The 19,350-nt window shown below is 41.0% G+C and overlaps 1 protein-coding gene across 2 annotated transcripts in view; it reads left to right on the top strand.

Annotated features, from left to right (window-relative positions):
- FHL5 (four and a half LIM domains 5) overlaps positions 1 to 19,350 on the top strand; it is a 58,534-nt gene that overhangs the window by 18,383 nt on the left and 20,801 nt on the right. For both annotated transcript variants that reach the window (XM_089665327.1, XM_089665335.1), the window contains exons 2-3: positions 15,230 to 15,401; positions 18,969 to 19,143. In XM_089665327.1, the coding sequence (XP_089521453.1) occupies positions 15,243 to 15,401; positions 18,969 to 19,143 (334 nt within the window). In that variant the 5' untranslated portion in view covers positions 15,230 to 15,242. The remainder of the gene's footprint in view (positions 1 to 15,229; positions 15,402 to 18,968; positions 19,144 to 19,350) is intronic.

Here is a 19,350-nt window from a genome sequence, read left to right as displayed (position 1 = left end):
CATGAGATGCCCCTGGTACCTTTTTCATAGGCTTTTTTGAGTTTGGGCAAGGACACAGGGGCCCCATGATCCCCTAATGCCTGGGGGCCCATAAGTTGTCAGTCCGCCCTTGGCACAGTCACTCCTTTGAGAATACAAAAGGCTCTCTGGTGTACCTCCTCAGACCCTGGATCATTCCTCGTCTTCACCAAGCTGCCTTGAGGGTATCCCTTGGCAAGGGGGTCCAAGAGCTGTAAATTTAGAACAGTCCTGGAAAAGACTAGTTGGGTATTGCACCTGACAGCCCTCTCTTCTTATCTGGCCAAGGGGGTGTAGGAGCTCTCACTGTGTCTTTACCTGTTAGCGTGGTGGGTTGGTGGCTGCCTTCAGGTCTTATGCTGGGCTGGCTCCATCTGGAGATGACAGGATAGAGGAGAGAGAGGAAAAAAACAAGGAGGATCAAGACAAATTACACTGGCAGGCAAAGCAGTTTTCTAGAAACTCTTATTACACAGTAAAATGTTGCTGTCACCAAAATATTGGATGTGTGGGTGAATGCCTGCTGTTTTTACAACCCTGCCATCTCTTGCCATGGCATACTTGGGGCAAACATAGATCTATACTTAGAAACTATAGAAAAAAAGTTAACAAAAAAAAATACAAAACATGTATATAAAAAAAAAGTGTTTTTGTTACTTTCTCATGTCAAAAAAAGCTAACAAAAAAACAAACAAACAAAAATAAATACAAAACATATATATATATATATATATATATATATATATATATATAAAAAATACAAGGGAGAGACTTGATTAACCAGTTGGTCTTTTTTCTGCTGTCACTTTTCTCTGTTTCTTTGACCTTTATTAGCTATCCAGATATCTGGTCCTGATCAGGAGCTAGCCTGGCCATAAATATACAACCAAATATGTATGATTTCCATTAGGGTCTGGGAAGATAATAGGAGAAGGTTTTGAACTTCTCATTAGACATAAATATCAGAAAGGACATGGCATTTGTTGTCTAAAGTGTGGTAGATAACACCTGGAGACTCCGTGACTGCTATGGACAGCACAAACATTTTCAGACTTATTTCTTATGGAAGTAGGACCTATATTCTATTTAAGACAGCATTCCTACAGTGCATTCATAAACAAGCACATGTCACAATTTCCCTTCTCCTGAAAACAGCAAAGATCCTATCACTAAGAATGGACAAGGCATGTATATTTTATAAGGTAGTTAACTGAAGAAAGTATGTCATGGCTTTCACAAGGCTTGAAATTAGATGGCAGTAGTCAGGGCTGAATGTCGCATTAGGCTTAAAGGGAACAAAGCCTATAGGGTGTCTTTATTCCTGCATATCATGTATGGTACATCAGCTTATTTCCTTTTATAGTATCACAAAATAATGAATGTCATAATATATTTAGTAAAATTGCTGCACAATAATTTTTGTAAGAGTTGGAACTTTAGGAATCCGGTGCATGCAGCTCCAGCTGTACTGCTCTATGTACCGTGTCTGTCAAAGACATGATAGAGAACAAGAAGCACACCCATCCTGATTAACAAATGGGCTTTTCCCCCTTAGAGCGTATATGTTTTTTATATTTCAAAAGGTTTTTTTGTATGTTATGAGTATTGTATCTGTATCAGTTAATAATCACCAAATATGGAACATAACTGCAGCAAACTTTCAGTGCTATATTAACCGTAAAGGCACTGATGGACAGTGCCCAGGGCAGGGGCGGACTGACAACTCATGGGGCCCCTGGGCAATAGGGGATCATGGGGCCCCTGTGTTCTTGCCCAAACTCAAAAAAGCCTATGAAAAAGGTACCAGGGGCATCTCATGGGGCCCCCCTACTGATCCCGGGCCCTCGGGCAGTGCCCGAGTTTCCAAATGGTCAGTCAGCCCCTGGCCCAGGTGAAAGCACAAAGCTTCAATATTTACAAATTGGGATAACTATTTCCAGATTATGTTTTCTCTTTCAAACTCCTTTGGACATTTGGGGCTAAATTCAACAAGAGGACTGTAAGGGAAGCAGATACAGGGTATGCTTAGGGGAGTCAGAGAGATTTTTATAGTTCAGAAAACATGTAATTATCTTTTCTTTCATTTGTTTGATGGTCTTCGCTGTTTAAAAGTAGTTCAGGTTGGGAAGTAGGCAATATGCTTTCTTCTTCAGTGCATTCTAGCTCTATTTATTTACAAAAACTACTATGACACGGGCATAGTTTATACAGAAGGGCTGATGCCGAGGGCAACATGAAGTTTACATAGAGCTCTGCCTACTTTTTATTTTTACTTTGTCCAACTGTCCAATTTTTGTCTTTTCAAACTCAGTTACACAAACCACGATTATTATTATTATAATACAGGATTTATATAGCGCCAACAGTTTGCGCAGCGCTTTACAATATAAGGGAGACAATACAATTACAATACATTTCAGTACAGAAGGAATAGGAGGGCCCTGCTCATGGAGCTTACAATCTAAAGGATAGTCCAATGAGATCGATATAACAATTTGTAAAACTCTGTAATGAAACATTACGTGGCAAATGTTTTTTCTCATTTATATCAGTATGCATTTATTATTATTATTATACAGGATTTATATAGCGCCAACAGTTGCTCAGCACTTTACAATATAAAGGGAGACAATACAGCAACAATACAGTTCAATACAAGAGGGAAAGGAGGGCCCTGCTCCTTGGAGCTTACAATCTAAGAGATTTAGTAGAAACATGTTTTTTGGTCAGTGTTGCCTGCATACGTTTGTTTTTGTGACAACTTATAGTTTTTTATTTAAAGAACATACATTTGCCATTGTTACAAAACTAGGACATTCTTGAATATTTTGTAAAAAATAAAGAACAAAGAGATCACACCAGGAGCATCTGCTTTATATCAGAACTATCCCTGTTCAAATTTATCTCTTGGGAAAGTTGCAAGTTTACCTCTAGAAGGGGAATCGCTAGCACAAGAGAAAACTAATGAAATTGGGGTGATTTAATGGAGAACACCAGGACATGTTTTACCTGATTTATGGAGCAGAAAACTCTTCTTATGTACTATACTGCAAATTAAGATATAACAAAAAAAAAACACCTTTTAAACATTTTTACATTTTGATCTAGAGCATCCATACTTTTTGGCAGTTGTTTGGCCCTGCTTATTGTCAGTAGTGGGAGTTGCATTACATATTATATATAATATTGTAATGGAAACAGGTGGATATTTGTAATATACTATGTTTGTTTCTCAGATTCGATTCTATGTGACTTGCTTACAATCTTCAAACCACACAATAAACAAATATGTCACAGGCAGCATCATAGCAGAGCATTAGGCCCCATGCACACAGGACGTTAAAAAAAACTCTTCTAGAAGCTGTCCTCCTGGCAGCAGCGTTTTTGCAGAATAAACCCCTGACGCTTGTAAAGGTAGCTAACACTTTTTCAAGCATTTAGGCGGGTGTACAAGAGTCAAGCCCTTGGATGTTAATTAATTTCACTGGCCAGAATGATCATTTATTCTGGCCATTGAAATGAATTAATGCTCAAGTCCTAAACGTGCCTTTCCTGCCAAAATGCTGAAGCTCCTGGATGATTGGCCCTGGGTTTTTTTTTCCTGCTAGTAAATTCTACTGCTACTATAAGCTTCTAAAAGTCAGTGTGTGCATGGACACATAGAATAACATGGAGGGCCATTTGGAAACAGTAAAAAAAGCCACATGATCCCCCTAAAAGTGACTGCAAAAATGCCATGTGTGCACGAGGCTTTAACCACTTCAAGTCCGGACACTTTTACCCCCTTCCTGTCCAGGCCAATTTTCAGCTTTCAGCGCTGAATGACAATTGCGCGGTCATGCAACACTGTACCCATATTAATTTTTTAGCATTTTTTTGAGACTGATAAAACTTTATTTTGGTGATATTTATTCACCACTGGGATTTTTATTTTTTTGGATATATAAATGAAAATGTCCAAAAATTGTGTTTTTCAAATAAATAATCTTTCTTCATAAATCTTGGCCAAAATTTATTCAATTATCTTTTTAGAAAAAAAAATAACCCAAATTAGTTTATAACCAAAAATTATAACATACTGTCACTCTAGCAGTACAATGTCACCATAGTGACACTTTAATACTTGTGGGGGGTGATGAAGATTTTTTTCTTTTTTTACACTTAATGCTTTTACACCCATAAAGGCTGTAAAAGCAATCATTTCTCTTTCTCTCTGGCTGCATTCTTGAAGCCATTGAGAAATACTGTGCGAGTTGTGATTGGTCACAGCTTGTCACATGGTACAAGGCTGTTGTGAATAGCCTTGTACCATGTGATCTCTGTGTTCATTCACAGATTTCACTAGTAGTAAGCAATGATGTCAGAAGTGACATCTTGCTTACTACTGTTCATGTGACCACTGACTGGCCAATCAGTGATCACATGATCAGGACCTCGTACAGCAATCGGTGTTCCGCTGTATCCGCCGGACACAGCGGGCACTCGATCAAGGTGCTGCGCACTCCCAGGGAGCGTGCACAGGCTAAAATGGTGGGCGCCATTTATGAACGGCAACCCGTCCCTGCACTGCTCTCTTCCAGCCATTTATATACATGGGCCAGACGGGAAGTAGTTAAAGTCCAATTTAACTTCCAGTTTACATCACTTAAATACAATGCAGGTGAATCAAAATAAATTGACGAACAAAGTCTTACAGTTTTCTGTAGAAAGCAGACTTAGAATATGCAATAAGTAGATGTGATGCTACAACCCCTCAAACTTACATAGCGTATGAAAGAGCTGCATGAGTACTCGGGCTACAGCAGCACAAACTTTAAGAGGATTATCCAAATGAAAAAGTCTGCAATATCGTGTTCCATGCTCTTGAAATCTTCTTTATTAAAAGCAGCCCAGGTGGGCTTTAGTCATCTAAAGCCCACCCGGGCTGAAACATGTCAACATTCTCTTTGTATAGGATTGTGTAACTCCTGTTAGATCCTTAATAAAGAAGATTTTAACAGCATGGAACGCAATGTTTCTGACTTCTCCATTTAGAAAGCAGCCTCAGTCTGAGTAGAAAAGCCTATCCCAGGCCACCATGCTGCATAAAGGAATCCTTGCTCCTTGTGTGAATGGTGTTCCTGAAGAGGTCTGAAAGAGCTAAAGCTCCCCAATCAGCAAACCGCATGCTCCCTGCTGATCGTAAAGCTCTAGTTCTGACTCAGCAGGGGGTGCATTGAACACTGCAAGGGTCCTTCTTTTCAGAATGCTGGAAGGGAGCAGGCTTTTCTACTCAGGATGTGGCCGCTTCCTAAAAACAATTTTGCACAGCTCGTGTTCTTATGCACCTGGAATGCATTTCATTGATTTAAACTGAAAGCCCAATTTAAATTAAATTAAAATGCTATTTTTTACAATAGCACTGAGCTATAGTTCACAGCTACAGGAAGCAATCATTAGCCTTTATTTTTAGTAGTAATATTTGGTGTGTTCCCATTTGTATATGTATCTTGGACCTGTAGGGCAGAAATACCTGTGGAAGGATCAAATACTGGCACAAGTCTTTGTCAAGTTGAGGTCTCCCAAGTTGAGAACAATAGCTGGAAAGAAAATGTGAAGTAAATACTGCCTAACAGGCTGTATAGACAGAACAGTGCTGCGTTTGAGGGATTATCTTTTGTATAATAAGAAGGGAATAAGTGGAGGTTAACATGGACAGTTTTTATTACAATGGTACAGCTGTCCTTTTAATACGTCTGTTACTGCACAACTGCAGTGATCCAGATGGTCACTCAAAGAAAAGAAGGGATGTGAAGTTAACAAGATTAAGAAGAATTTGGTATGAACAGTCCAGAATCCTCCCATGATTACTAACAAATGTATTCTAATTAGGGATGAGTTTCAGATTCCCTGAATTGGGTTTGAGGTCTGTGATTATATTTGACATTCACACGAATCTACTGTCTGCATACACATTCCTTGCCTGGAACATGTCTTTAGACTTTACACTGGGTTCCAGGAGGACATTATGCCAATAGACGCCATGGCCATAGCTCACTAGACAGCAATGCAGCTCCAACACCAGCTGCCTGCCAACTGTGTAATCGTTGACACCCCCACAAGCTGGGATTCAATGTTTGCCATATTGCAAAGGCTACCCCAGCACCACTGTGCCACCAGTGGGCACCTCTGTGAATATGGCATTAGGACAGGCTCTGGGGAACTGGGGTTATTTTCATCACATCAATGGCTCATCATTCAGGATGCATGCAGCATTTTGGTACCTTTTGAGAACATGGACAAAATTGTAAGCCATGACATGGCAGAGATTGCTGACACAATCCTTATTAGATTCCTCCTGGAGCACATACTGTGGGGTGTCATAGACCAGGTATTAAAGGCACAGCAGCAGTAGGAAGAAGATTTGCTCTCTACCTCTATCCCTGTGAGGCAGAGGCAGCAGGAAGCTTGAGGAGGAATAGGAGGATGAGGGGGTTGGAGTGCTGGAGGTGATGAACAGGGGAAAATGGGACAGGTTTTGGGAGGGGGGTGTTTAACCCTACCCAATTCCTGCATGTACATGGGTGAGGTTTAGTTGTTGAGGACAGTCCTCAGCAACACTGAAGACTTGAAACTCTCTGCAGTTTGTGGATAATGGGGTGTTTTATGCTCAAATGGGTGGCCATCCTATTAAATCCCTAATACCAGATTAACATGGCTGATCTGAGCTCCAAATTTAGCATTTTAAAGAGGTTCTGCATAGGTGGAGCAGTGGTGGCTGCCAGACCCAGCTACAGACGGCAGTCACAGGTAGTGCAGGCACAATGACGACTGACTGCATTGGGTCCAGAGCTGATACACACACTCTTAGCAGTGAGGACCCCATGGACCTTTGAGTGTCCAGGCTGAACCATTGGCAGGAGTTTGCACAGTATATGTTCAAGCTTCTGGCTTACCCTGTAGCCAATTGGTTGTCTGAGAAGGCGTTCAATGCAGCAGAAGCTTTTGTTATGAATATGGAGAGGTGAATCCACCTGTCCCCTGTCAGTGTGGACCAGGTCACTCTCATTAAATTGAACCAGGCTTGGATTACCAGTGACCACAAACCCCTGCAGTTGATGCTACACGCTAAACTTTAAACTTTTAAACATTTACCCGCTAGCCACAATTACCAGTTATTGCCACCTCTCCTGGCCTATTCCATTGCTACAGGACTTTAAAGGTGACAGACAATTTTGCAGCAGTGTGACTTCAGCTACAAATTTTCTGCTGTTTGTTTCAGAATAAATCCTGAATTGTGCCTCAATGTTTGTGATCTATTCTATCTATCCTTTGGCACTGTAAGGGTGTCACACAATGTTTTCACAGCCCAATGTCAGCTGCAAAATTTATAATGTTTACTACATTGCGCCTCAAAGTTTGCAGCCTATTTCACTGCATCAGCACTCCAAAATATTTGTGGCTGTTGTCTCTGATAATACAGTCCAATATCTATTTTAAGATAAAACCTAAAATCTGTCTAGTCTCTTTATCTTATTTTGTGGCCTCACCAAGTTGCTTACAATATAGTGTCCAGCAATTGTATATTAGTTGTGGCTACTAACTCTCAGATAATACACTCTAACTTTGAGTTCCAGATAAAAACTGCCTCTTCTCACTCTCTTAATTTGCGACTTAACCAATCTTCTTACATTCTATCCAGCCACATTAACATTTTGTGGCTGTTGTCTCTCAGATAAAACATTCAAATTTTTATTGCAAGACAGAACCTGCCATGTCTCTCTTTATTAGCAGCCTATTCAAGTGTTCATGTACTGTCCTGATGCTACCTACTTTCTACCAAACACATATCTGAGATCTATATTTTAAAGATTGTTGGAAACATTTGGGATAAGAGAATGGTAGAGGTTTTGAGGAATGTGAGGAATGGTTTTGAAGCCTAATTTTCCCAGTTCCCACCTTACAGTATTTTTAAAAACTTTTTTTTGCTTTGTATATATTGTCCATTGCAATGCCCAGCAACCTATGCCTTCTATGTTTTACAATAGTTTGCCCGTTAGCCCAAAAATGGACAGAATTTGACAGCAGGATACACTTTGATAGACTTCAGTGGGATTCGCCACAAAGTTTGGGTTTACTGAACTTTGAACCATATTCGCCAAACCCTAAGTAAATTGACTTGCTCATCGCTTGTCCTGTTTTTGAAAAATGAATGTTCCAGTATTCCCAGAAAGCATTTAAAATATTGCCTCTAAACACTTAATCTGGATGTCAGACAGTATGAACTGTCTGCCCTAGATATGCCTATGAAGTCAGTCAGTATAATTATCAGTTAACTGAATCAGCCAGACTTGTAATCATTATATGTCAGCATCACTTAGTGTAATAAGTAGAGAAATTAAGAAAACTAATGAATTTCTCTATACATCAGGAAGTAGATTAACTGAGAAAAATCTGCACTAAATTATAAAGAAACTTTTTTCCTGAGGATTTAAATGTAAACGCTTTACCTCTTATCATATGTTGCAGCTTGGCATCTTACTCATATGAATAGTTCTTATATACGCTGATCAGCCATTATGACCACCCACCTTATATTGATTAGATCCCCTTTTTCCAAAAAAAACAGCCCTGATCTGTCAAGGCATGGATGCCACTAGACCTGAGAAGGTATGCTGTGGAATCTGGAACAAAGCTGTCAGTAGCAGATCCTTTAAGACCTGTAAGTTGTGAAGTGGGTCCTCCATGGATCAAACTTCTTTTTCAAGCATAATGTACAAGAAGTAGTAAAAAGCGCCTTAGTAAAAATCAACAAGCTGCTATGCACAAGATAGGTACCAATGACCTATGGAATAGACAATGTATACGAAAGGTGCAGCGCTAGTAAACAATATATAATATATATGCAAAAGTCCCTGGTGGATCAAAAGATATAGGATATGGGGTAGTCCCGTAAATAAATATAGATGGTGACTTTGATATCCGGGTAGAGGTGGTAACGGAATGCGCACTCACCGGACGCGCATATTAAATGCGCCTTGTATATAGTTATCCTGCTGCCAGGTGATGGGTGGTCCTCCCTCTCTAGGATCCTAGGTAGGTTGTCCTTCTCCTCCAGAGATCCCCCTATATGGTCCTAGTGGATGCTGTCACTCCAGATGGCCAGGGTGGTGAGTAGTGATCCGCTGTTGGAGTAGGTCTGTGGACTAGAGCACTCCCCCAGGGGGCGACAAGAACACTCCCATAGTGTAGTAAGTTTAAACCCAAATTTATTAAATATGGTGTATCAGGTAAAAATTGTGTAACAGGTAAAACAGCGTTGCAGACAGTAGTCTGTAAAGTAACTGACCAGCTGGTATGAAAGATGGCCGCCGGAGCGCCACGTTGCTCCGGCGGCGTGACGTCACGGCGTGATGTGGCTCCTCCTGACGCGTATCGTGCTCAAGCACGTCTTCAGAGGGGGGTCACCAAAAAAAAAGATTTGGCGATATCAAAGTCACCATCTATATTTATTTACGGGACTACCCCATATCCTATATCTTTTGATCCACCAGGGACTTTTGCATATATATTATATATTGTTTACTAGCGCTGCACCTTTCGTATACATTGTCTTTTTCAAGCATGTCCCACAGATGCTCAATATGACTGAGATCTCTACTATTTAGTGACCAAGTCAACACCTGAAGCTCATTGTTGTGTTCCTCAAACCATTCTTGAATAATTTTTGCATTGTGGCAGGGTACCTTATCCTGCTGAAAGAGGCCAGTGACATCAGGAAATACCACTTCCACGAAGGGGTATACTCAGTCAGCAACAATGTTTAGGTAGGGTGGTATGTGTCAACTAACATTCACATGAATGGCAGGACCCAAGGCTTCCCAGTAGAACATTGCTCAAAGCATCAAACTGCCTCCATCAGCTTACCTTTTTTCCATAGTGCATCCTGGTGCCATCTCTTCACCAGGTAAGCAATGCACATGCAACCGGCCATCCACCTGTCGTAAAAGATTATGTGATTCATCAGGTCAGACCACCTTCTTCCATTGCTCCATGGTCCAGTTCTGATGCTCACATGCCCATTGTAGGCACTTTTGGCTGTGGACACCAGTCAGCATAGGCACCCAGACCGGTCTATGGCTACGCTACCTCATAGGCAACAAACTGCAATACCCACAGCAACTTCTGGGATGTTCACTTGCTGTCTAATATATCACACCTGTCATGTTTCACATGACTGTCATATGCCTTTAAGTGTTTTCTATATTTTGTCTCTGCTTCTCCCTTTCCTTTGGTTTAGTTAATGCTGTATAGATAGCCCACCCTTTTTCCCAGAAATGCACTGCAGCTCTAGCCTCATGTCATGAAGCAGGACACATTATGATCTTTTGACCTATCGAATGTTCATTGTTGTAAGATTCTCTCAGTTTATGGAATAAACTTCACAAGATCTACACAATATCATCTCGATTGAGTCACTGAATGAGGTATCCAACTGATATTGGAGTTATCGCTATCTCATCACAACTGTAAGTTACAGAGATCACACTATCAATGGTTAGATTGGAAAGACAGAACACCCACTTTCAGAAGCTATTGTAATGAAATAGTCAACGTATTCATGTAACCTGTCCATGGTCATAAAATTATGGCTTATGGGAGTATTGTCACTAACAATATGTGAACAGAACAAGAAAACGTCAAAAAAAGTAAAGTACGCCCCCTACTTCTGAGCGAGTTCCATGTGTAACAAACAAATGCGTTCATAAGTCCAAGTTGTTTGTAAGTCCAACAAAGATCAATGCTTGCAGACAATGGACGGCAGACAGCGGGGGAGATCACCACACCAACATTGCTTGTGTTGGTACGACAATCTCTCAGGTTTTTTTTTTTTTCCGTTTAGCCCAGTGGATTGAACAAAAAAAAAACTGAGTGTGTGTACCCAGATTTACATGACTGGACATGTGATTACATGTTTGCATCTTTGAAAGTTCGCAACTTGAACGTTCATATGAAGGGTACTTACTGCATCTTACAATTAGTAAACAAAAGCAAAGTATTTACTGAGCCGTCCATTGCCACTATTGTCTCTGTACATAATTAACGAACACATAAAATATTATCCTTACACACAGTACCAGCCCTGCTGCTGAGCATTGTTAGCAAATGACTGTTGTAAACTGTGCCAGGTACAAAAAAACAAAACAACACTGACACAGTGCCAATCTGTAAACTGAATGGAAAATTTAGTTCTACATATGAATACTGTAGTTGTACTTTTTGTTTGTGGATGATCACACTGGAAGTAAATGACCTTTCAGAAGGTTTCTGGCTTTGAGGAAAAAAATGAAGCTCGTCTCCAATAAAATGCTGACGTCATGTGCTGGACACACAGCAGCCATTACATGAAATGTAGACTGATCCAGACCATCCCCTTCATCAACAAAGTGCTCTACTAGAAATGTACACTGGTGGGAACTACCTTCCAATTGTCAGAACACACACCTCTGCAACTCAGAATTATAAAAACCTTATCTGGATATTCTATTTTAGGGCTTGTTTATATATGCTGCAAGGTCAGGCGTGCTTCTGAAAAGCGATCTATGCTCAGACGGTTTTTTAGAGTTGTTTGATAGTCACCTTCTCATTGTATACAGTTGCAGCGTGGTTCCATTCCTTTGAATGGGTAGTGTTTAGTATGCAGTAGTGTCTGCTGAATGTGACAGGGGGTTTAATTCCTACGTCCAGGGGTGGACTGACCATTTAGAAACTCGGGCAGTGCCCGAGGGCCCGGGGTCAGTAGGGGGCCCCATGAGATTGTGAGATGGGGAAACAGCTTTCATTGTTTGAACACTGATTGAAGTAAATTAAAAACGTTCTGACTGACATTCTGCAGTTTAGCCACAAGATGTCACTGTTTTTTCTAACACAGCCTCAGACTTCATAGAGATTTCTATATTCATGAAGAGGTGGGGTTTTAGACTTGGGAAGTGAACAGGAAAAGGAGAGGAGAGCAGCCATGCATGAGAGAGAGAAGGGGGGCTGTGTGATCTGAGAATCCGATGCCATCCAGATGTGAGGACAGCCCTCCGTGATCAGAAATTCAGTTAAGTGAAGCTGACCCTGTTCAAAGAAAGGAAGATTGCTTCCAGGAAGCTGATGGGAAGCTGAGGAACTAAGCAATCTATATACTGTGATATTGCATGCTTAGTGGAGAGACAGTTGTTCTGTTCAGAGTCACCAGCAGATACAAAGCAGACCCGGGTCGGTAAGATCATGCACGCACCTCATTTCAGTGTTGGCGCCTATAGGACTGAGACAGGCCTATAGTTTGTTAGTTAGGGTCTCTGTTTGTGTCAGGCCACAAGTGTTATTACTGATCATTGGAAGGACTCCACAACTTAAAGTGACATTTCACATTGGAGAGCTGAAAAAATCCCACAAACTCAAGCTAGACTGTTGTTTTGCTCAGAAGGAATACTCAGGCACGTGCTACAGGACCAGTTATGGGAGGGGGAATACTGTAGATTTGTGTAAGATTGTAAGCTGTTGCGCTGCACCGCAGGCTAGCCCATACCATACACCCATACACTGATTCCTGCTCTTTTAGGGTAATAACAGGTAAGGTGTGGCAGCTTAGTTGTGCCCGCCAGTAGGTAAATTACTACACCTTCTACCTTCATCCATCAGAAGGCGCCGTGCTGTGCAGCACAAGGGTCTCAGCCTTTGGGCTGGGTGTATGTAAATTCCAGCATTTGTGGTTGTGTTTATTTGCCACATCTAAGTAAAATTCTGTTGTGGCAAAAGCTGGTGTTGGGGTTGCTTTCCTCGTTCGTGACTTCACTGTATCCTGGGGAGCACACCCCGGTACATGGCTTACAAGATGCCCTTGGTACCTTTTTCATAGGCTTTTTTTGAGTTTGGGAAAGGACACAGGGTCCCCATGATCCCCTATTGCCTGGGGGCCCCATGAGTTGTCAGTCCGCCCCTGCCTACCGCTATCATGAAACAATGCATCATGGCCATGACATGTGTACAGCTCTGGCCCCTACCTTGTCAGCTTAAGGAGGAGCAGATGGGGTGCGGTTTATTTACGGGGTGCGGTTTATTTACGGGGTGCGGTTTTATTTACAAACAATCTTCCTCCCTGTCAGCTCAAGCACACTGCTCGGGATGGCTGTGCACAGTACAGCCATCCCGATCAGTGTGCTTACAGTGAAGAACACACACACACACACACCCCCGCCCCCTAGTAAAACACTTCCAGCACATAGTTAACCCTTTGATTGCCCCTCACATTAATGCCTTCCTGCCCAGTGCCATTAATAGTGTCAGTGCTTTTTTTTTTAGCACTGATCACTGTATTGGTGTCACTGGGATGTCAGTGACACCAAGTTAGTTCCCCCCAGTGTCAGAATGTCCGGTGCAGTCCCGCAGTAACGCTAACAGTCACCGATCGCCGTCATTACTAGTAGGAACATATTTAAAAATCCCATTAGCTATACTGCCATTTGTAAATGCTATAACTTTCACATAAACCAGTTAATTTACACATATTGGGATTTTTTTTAGCAAAAACATGTCGCAGAATACATTTTGGCCTACATTTATAATGAAATTTTATTTTTAAAATTTTTTTACAGGACATGTTTAATAGCAAAAAGTCCAAAATATTGTTTTTTCTCAAAATTGCCGGGTTTTTTTTGTTTATAGAAAAAACGCACAGGCAAGAAAAAAGCTGGGGGGAAAAGGGATAGAAATTTAATGTGAGTGCAGTGTTGCATGGCCGCGCAATTGTCAGTTAAAGTAACGCAGTGCCATACCACAAAAAATGGACTGGTCATGAAGGGGGTAAATCCTCAGGAGGGCAAGTGGTTAAGTTAACAACACCCCAAAATCAGTTTGCAAAATGCGGTACGATGTGCAGAATTGGATCGCGTGGGTGTGAACACACACGCAAACTAATACTGGTGCAAACAAAAAAGAGGGTCCTGCACTATTTCTGTGGATGCAGTGCAATTTAAGCCAGGCAGTATATATGGTTCAAATTGTACCACACAGAAATTGTGGATCAAAGAACGCGGTGTGGTTCCTGTGCAAATCACATGCGGTGTGCCGCACCACATCAGTGCGAACCAGGGCTGAAAGCCTCATTTATAGATGCTGCTCTCAGAACAGCAGTTTTTTATAAGTACTGTATATACTAGGGTCAGTGTGCTTACTGTAGGTTCACACCTAAGCGTTTTCTGCAGTGTTTTGCGTTTTGCAAAAACACAGTACAATCCATTTAACATGATTTCCTATGGGACATGTCCACATCTGTGCTTTTTCATCTGGTGCGTTTTTTGGGAAAGGGTCAGGGACAATTTTTAACGCAAAAAGTGGCCTTTCTGGTTCTATAGACTTCAATGGAAACGCTGCAGAAAAGCATGTATTGTGTTTTTGCTGTGTTTTTGGCACGTTTGTGATGCATTTTGTGTTTTAAATCTGCCTAGCAACAAGAAAATTTCAAAAAACTGGAAAAATGCAAGCGGAAAAACGCAAAATTCAACACAAAACGCAATGTAGAAACGCTCAAACGCAACCTGCTTAGGTGTGAACCTACCCTGAATGTGACCCCTGTGATACTGACTGTTAGAGTTTGAGCAAATAATTGTGTATTGTCCATATTTGTGTACTTTTCTGTATCCTAAAAATCTAATGAAAGCTTATTTAGTCCTGGGTTCACGCTGAAGTGGTGCGGAATTTGCAGCATTTTCTGTGCAAATTCTGCACTGCATCAGAATTGCACTCCGTTCATGCGAACCGCTGCGGGTATGTATATTAAGTTAACAACACCCTGAAAGCAGTCCACAAAACGCGGTGCGATGTGCAGAATGGGATCGCATTGGTGTGAATACCCATGAGATCCGATTCTAGTGCGGACCCAAGAAAGGGTCCTGCTCCTTTTTGTTGCAGATGCGGTGCGATTAGAGCCATGCAAAATGTATTGCTCCAATCACACCGCACACAAATCGCATGTGATTTGCACAGGAATGTGGTGCGGTTCCTGTGCGAATCACATGCGATATACCGCACCGCATATATGTGAACCCAGGCTAAATGTCGAAAGATTAGGCGCACCAAATGAATATAAAGCATATATTTTCTATAGTATACCAAAATCCAAATAAAGTCATTTCATAGCTCTCCAGTAATCTATACTATTAACAGAATATTTCCTTGTATTCAGCTGTCACTCTGCCATGGATAACGATGCCTTTGACTGCCAGAGCTGTGAGGAATCTCTCTATGGAAAGAAATACACTGTTAAGGATGACAATCCCTACTGCATTAAATGCTTTGAAAACCTTTTTGCGAATATATGTGAAGGATGTAAAAAACCCATTGAATGTGACTCCAAGGTAATACAGACATTTATGTGGACCTCGTTTTAAACAACCTGTCTGCCTTATATATACGGAATAAGTGAGATAAGATCAAATATTGTATATCACACTAAGGCTGGCCATACATCATACAATTGTCTTTTTCAATTTTCCTTTAGATTTACCAAAACCATATAATATGAGATCAACCCTAAACATTTTCAGTTTGTATGCAGTCATGCAGGCCTTTGCATTACATAGTTGAAGGTAAATCTAAAGGATATTGAATAAGAAAATTGTTTATTGTATGGCTAGCTACAATGCATTTTTTTTTTTTTTACTTTTAAATTTAGGTGGATGTTGCTAACTAATCAGCAGTTGGCAATCATCAGTTTGATCCCTTTCATTTACTTCTCCCAAACTTTTGCAGGGAGTAGCTAACCAACTGTATACAAGCAGCATGGACGTCAACCGTCAAGAAATTGCTCTGTGCCTACATAGCACAGAGGATAATCTGGAGAGGATTTGCCCAGATTGAATTTCATCATATTGTAATAATAAAGTGTACACTGCCACATTTTGTCAGAAACAAGTTAAGTTATCCAATTATTGAATTACTGAAAGTTCAAACATCTTGTACTAGGTGACGGATTCCTTCTAAATGAAATCTTTTACCCTACATTCCTTTGTTTCTATGAATATTTTCTAAATATATACAGTATACAGAGGCATCCCTAGGGTTGGTATCACCCGGTGCGGTAAAACTTGACACCCCCTCCGACGATCCCCGCAGGATGGATCGGAATTGAGCATAATCGATAGAAGTCCGATCCATTATCTTCCCCAATCCACAGATCCGATCCATCTTGCGGGGATCATCTGCTTGCAACCTATATGGGGTTAACTGATCTCTCCACGAGCTCCACGAAAAGGTACGTTTTAAAGCAAGCCGATGATCCCCGCAGGATGGACCGGATCTGCGAATTGAGCATAATGGATCAGACTCCGATCCATTATGCTCAATCCGCAGATCCGATCCATCCTGCGATGATCGTTGGCTTGCTTTAAAACTTACCTTTTCGCGGAGCGGGTCTGGTGTCACCCCGTGCAACAGGTGTCACCCAGTGCAGCGTGCTCCCCCCACACCTGCCTAAGGACGCCACTGACAGTATATGCATATGGAAATATTTGTATTCACTCATTTGATACAAAGGCTGTACTTATGTTTTAATGCTCACTTCCTTCAGTTCAGGTCTGTCAGTCTGCTCAGTCTTTTGAAGAATAGTTGCCTCTATGTAGCCGAGTGGCTTTATCTCAGTTTATGTAGCATTGTTAAAGACTGTACTGCTTAGAGCGATATTAACCCCCCCCCCCCCAAAAAAAAAAAAGCTTTTTTTCTCTTTATTTTCATCTGGTGATCTAGCCAGTAACACACTGCTTATCTTAAGCTGGCCATAGATGGATTGAAAATTGGCCGATTTAGCAAAGGCCAAACAAATTTTGACCAACCTGTGTCCTTATGGCTTGAGAGAAATTTAATCATCAGATTCTTTTCTTTCAATCAGCGCATGCAGTCAATCGGCTGCAGCGCTGATCAGTGTATACTGATCACGGTGGACTCCTGCTGTCAGAATACAATATCAAAGCGGGGAGGATTCCTCTATCTACTTTAAATGTATGGATGGGGAAATCTGTTAATTTCTTTTTTTTTATCAGCCCGCTGGCTGATTAACAAAAAAAAATCCATCTATGGTCAGGTTTAGGGTGGCTCCACACTATGGAGGAGTAATGGAAGATGTAGATGGATTTGACTAACAAACTAAAACTGAACTCCAGCTAACACTTTTTAAAGTGTTACTAAACCCTGCATTCATTATATCTGCTCTCCCACAGTACACAGAACATGGAAATGCAATTATTTTAGTAAATATAAACTGCTAAATACCTTTTCTCATCAGCAGTTAGAGCAGTCTTGTCATCCAGACTTCCATAACCTGTCAGGACCAAAGATCTCTCAAATCGTGTCAGGACCCAGAATCCGCATACGTCAATAAGCCATCTCCATTGCGGTGTCAGGATAGTGTCATGTCATGCTTCTCATAGTGCAATACGAATAATGTACCTTTATTTGTGCAAATAAAATCCTAGTTACAGGTTAACAAAGAAATGAAAGCATTACAAAAAAAATGCTTCCAAGATGGCAGACAGCGCAATGATGTCAGAGCGAGGCTTTGCCCATCTTCTGATGATGAAACGTTTGGGGCGGAGCCTCCCTCTGATGTCATTGTGCTGTCTGCCATCTTGGAAGCGTTTTTTTTAATGCTTTCATTTCTTTGTAGGTAGGATTTTATTTGCGCAAATAAAGGTACATTGTTCGTATTGCACTATGAGAAGCATGTTTTATTTTCCATGACACTATCCTGACACCGCAATGGGGATGGCTCATTGATGTATGGGGATTCTGGGTCCTGACACGATTTGAGAGATCTTGGGTTCTGACCAGGGGCGGACTGACCATTTGGAAACTTGGGCACTGCCCGAGGGCCCGTGGTCAGTAGGGGGCCCCATGAGATGCCCCTGGTACCTTTTTCATAGGCTTTTTGGAGTTTGGGCAAGGACACAGGGGCCCCATGATCCCCTATTGCCAGGGGGCCCCATGAGTTGTCAGTCTGCCCCTGGTTCTGACAGGTTATGGAAGTCTGGATGATAATTCATCGACATAAAGCTGATAATGACCCCCTGTAGTTAAGGGGTCTTCTCATTTATTCACACGGTGGTGGTTTGCACATGATTGGTGATTAATTGAAGAGAATTTATATAATCAACACTATATTCAAGGAACAAAAAATCCGTCTCACAAATAATTTCTGGAGGTCATCACTCACGTGCACTTTATAGCCCTGTATATGGAATGTCTTAATGTCTTTATACACTAATGTCTTTATACACTAATTTGTTCACTCACTATGTTTATGGTTGTTTTCACATTTATTATGTGTATTTCATTTATTGATTTTTTTTCACATAGCGCAACGTTTATAGTTTTTTAATTTGTTTACATTAAGAGAGGATATCCTGTTAAAGTGTTTGCAGCTTTGTACATTGTAGAAGTGGGGGATTTGCGCAGTTACATTTTTTTGTGTAATCTAATAAAGATACTTACCTTAATCCATGGTCCTGCAGTCTTTCACATTGCTAGTTCAGGTTATGATTTCTGCCCCCCTGAAGCTGGGATTATTGCTATTCTTCTAATGTTTTTTGTACTTGTGGTATTGTAATTGATGACGTAGGAGTGCCCACCCACATTCTGGTGCTGGCAAGTCGAGGAATGGACTGCAGGATCCAATAGGATTAAATAAACCCCTAGAAAAGCAAGCACTATATTCATCATCCACTGGAGGTACAGGAAGTTTTACTGCTTAATAATTTCCAAAGTTCCACTTTAGGGAAGGGAGCTAGCTTTACTTCTTATAAATAGTAGTAAAATGATCAATCAACTACCATATCAAAATCAATAACCACTGAGGAATATTTATGTTACATTTCAAGCTACAAAGATGTATTTTATTTGTCCATCAATGGTTTTATGTGTTTATCTTCAAGGATCTCGCCTACAAAGACAGCCACTGGCATGAATCTTGTTTCAAGTGTGCCAAATGCACTTGCTCTTTGGTAGAGAAACCATTTGCTGCCAAGGATGAACTGCTGTTGTGCATCGATTGCTATTCCAATGAGTATTCCTCCAAATGCTTCAACTGCAAGGCCACCATAATGCCTGGTAAGACTTCTCCACCACAAATGATTGATTTCTGGAAACAGGGGTAATATGAAGTAATGACTAACCCTGTAAGTCTATGTTTATCACCTTTACACAACCTGTATTCTACTTAGGAATTACAGTTTTCACTTTTCTGGGCAAATGTTCACATAACAGTGAACAGTGAATAAGGGAAAAGTATGCTGGCATTATTGGATAATAAAAGTG

Source organism: Staurois parvus, unplaced genomic scaffold, assembly GCF_062004578.1.
Source record: "Staurois parvus isolate SC_StPar_1 unplaced genomic scaffold, SC_StPar_1.0 ptg000048l, whole genome shotgun sequence".
Classification (NCBI taxonomy): domain Eukaryota; kingdom Metazoa; phylum Chordata; class Amphibia; order Anura; family Ranidae; genus Staurois; species Staurois parvus.
The sequence above is the reverse complement of the archived record's forward strand: the minus strand, read 5'-3'. Positions and strand labels throughout refer to the sequence as shown.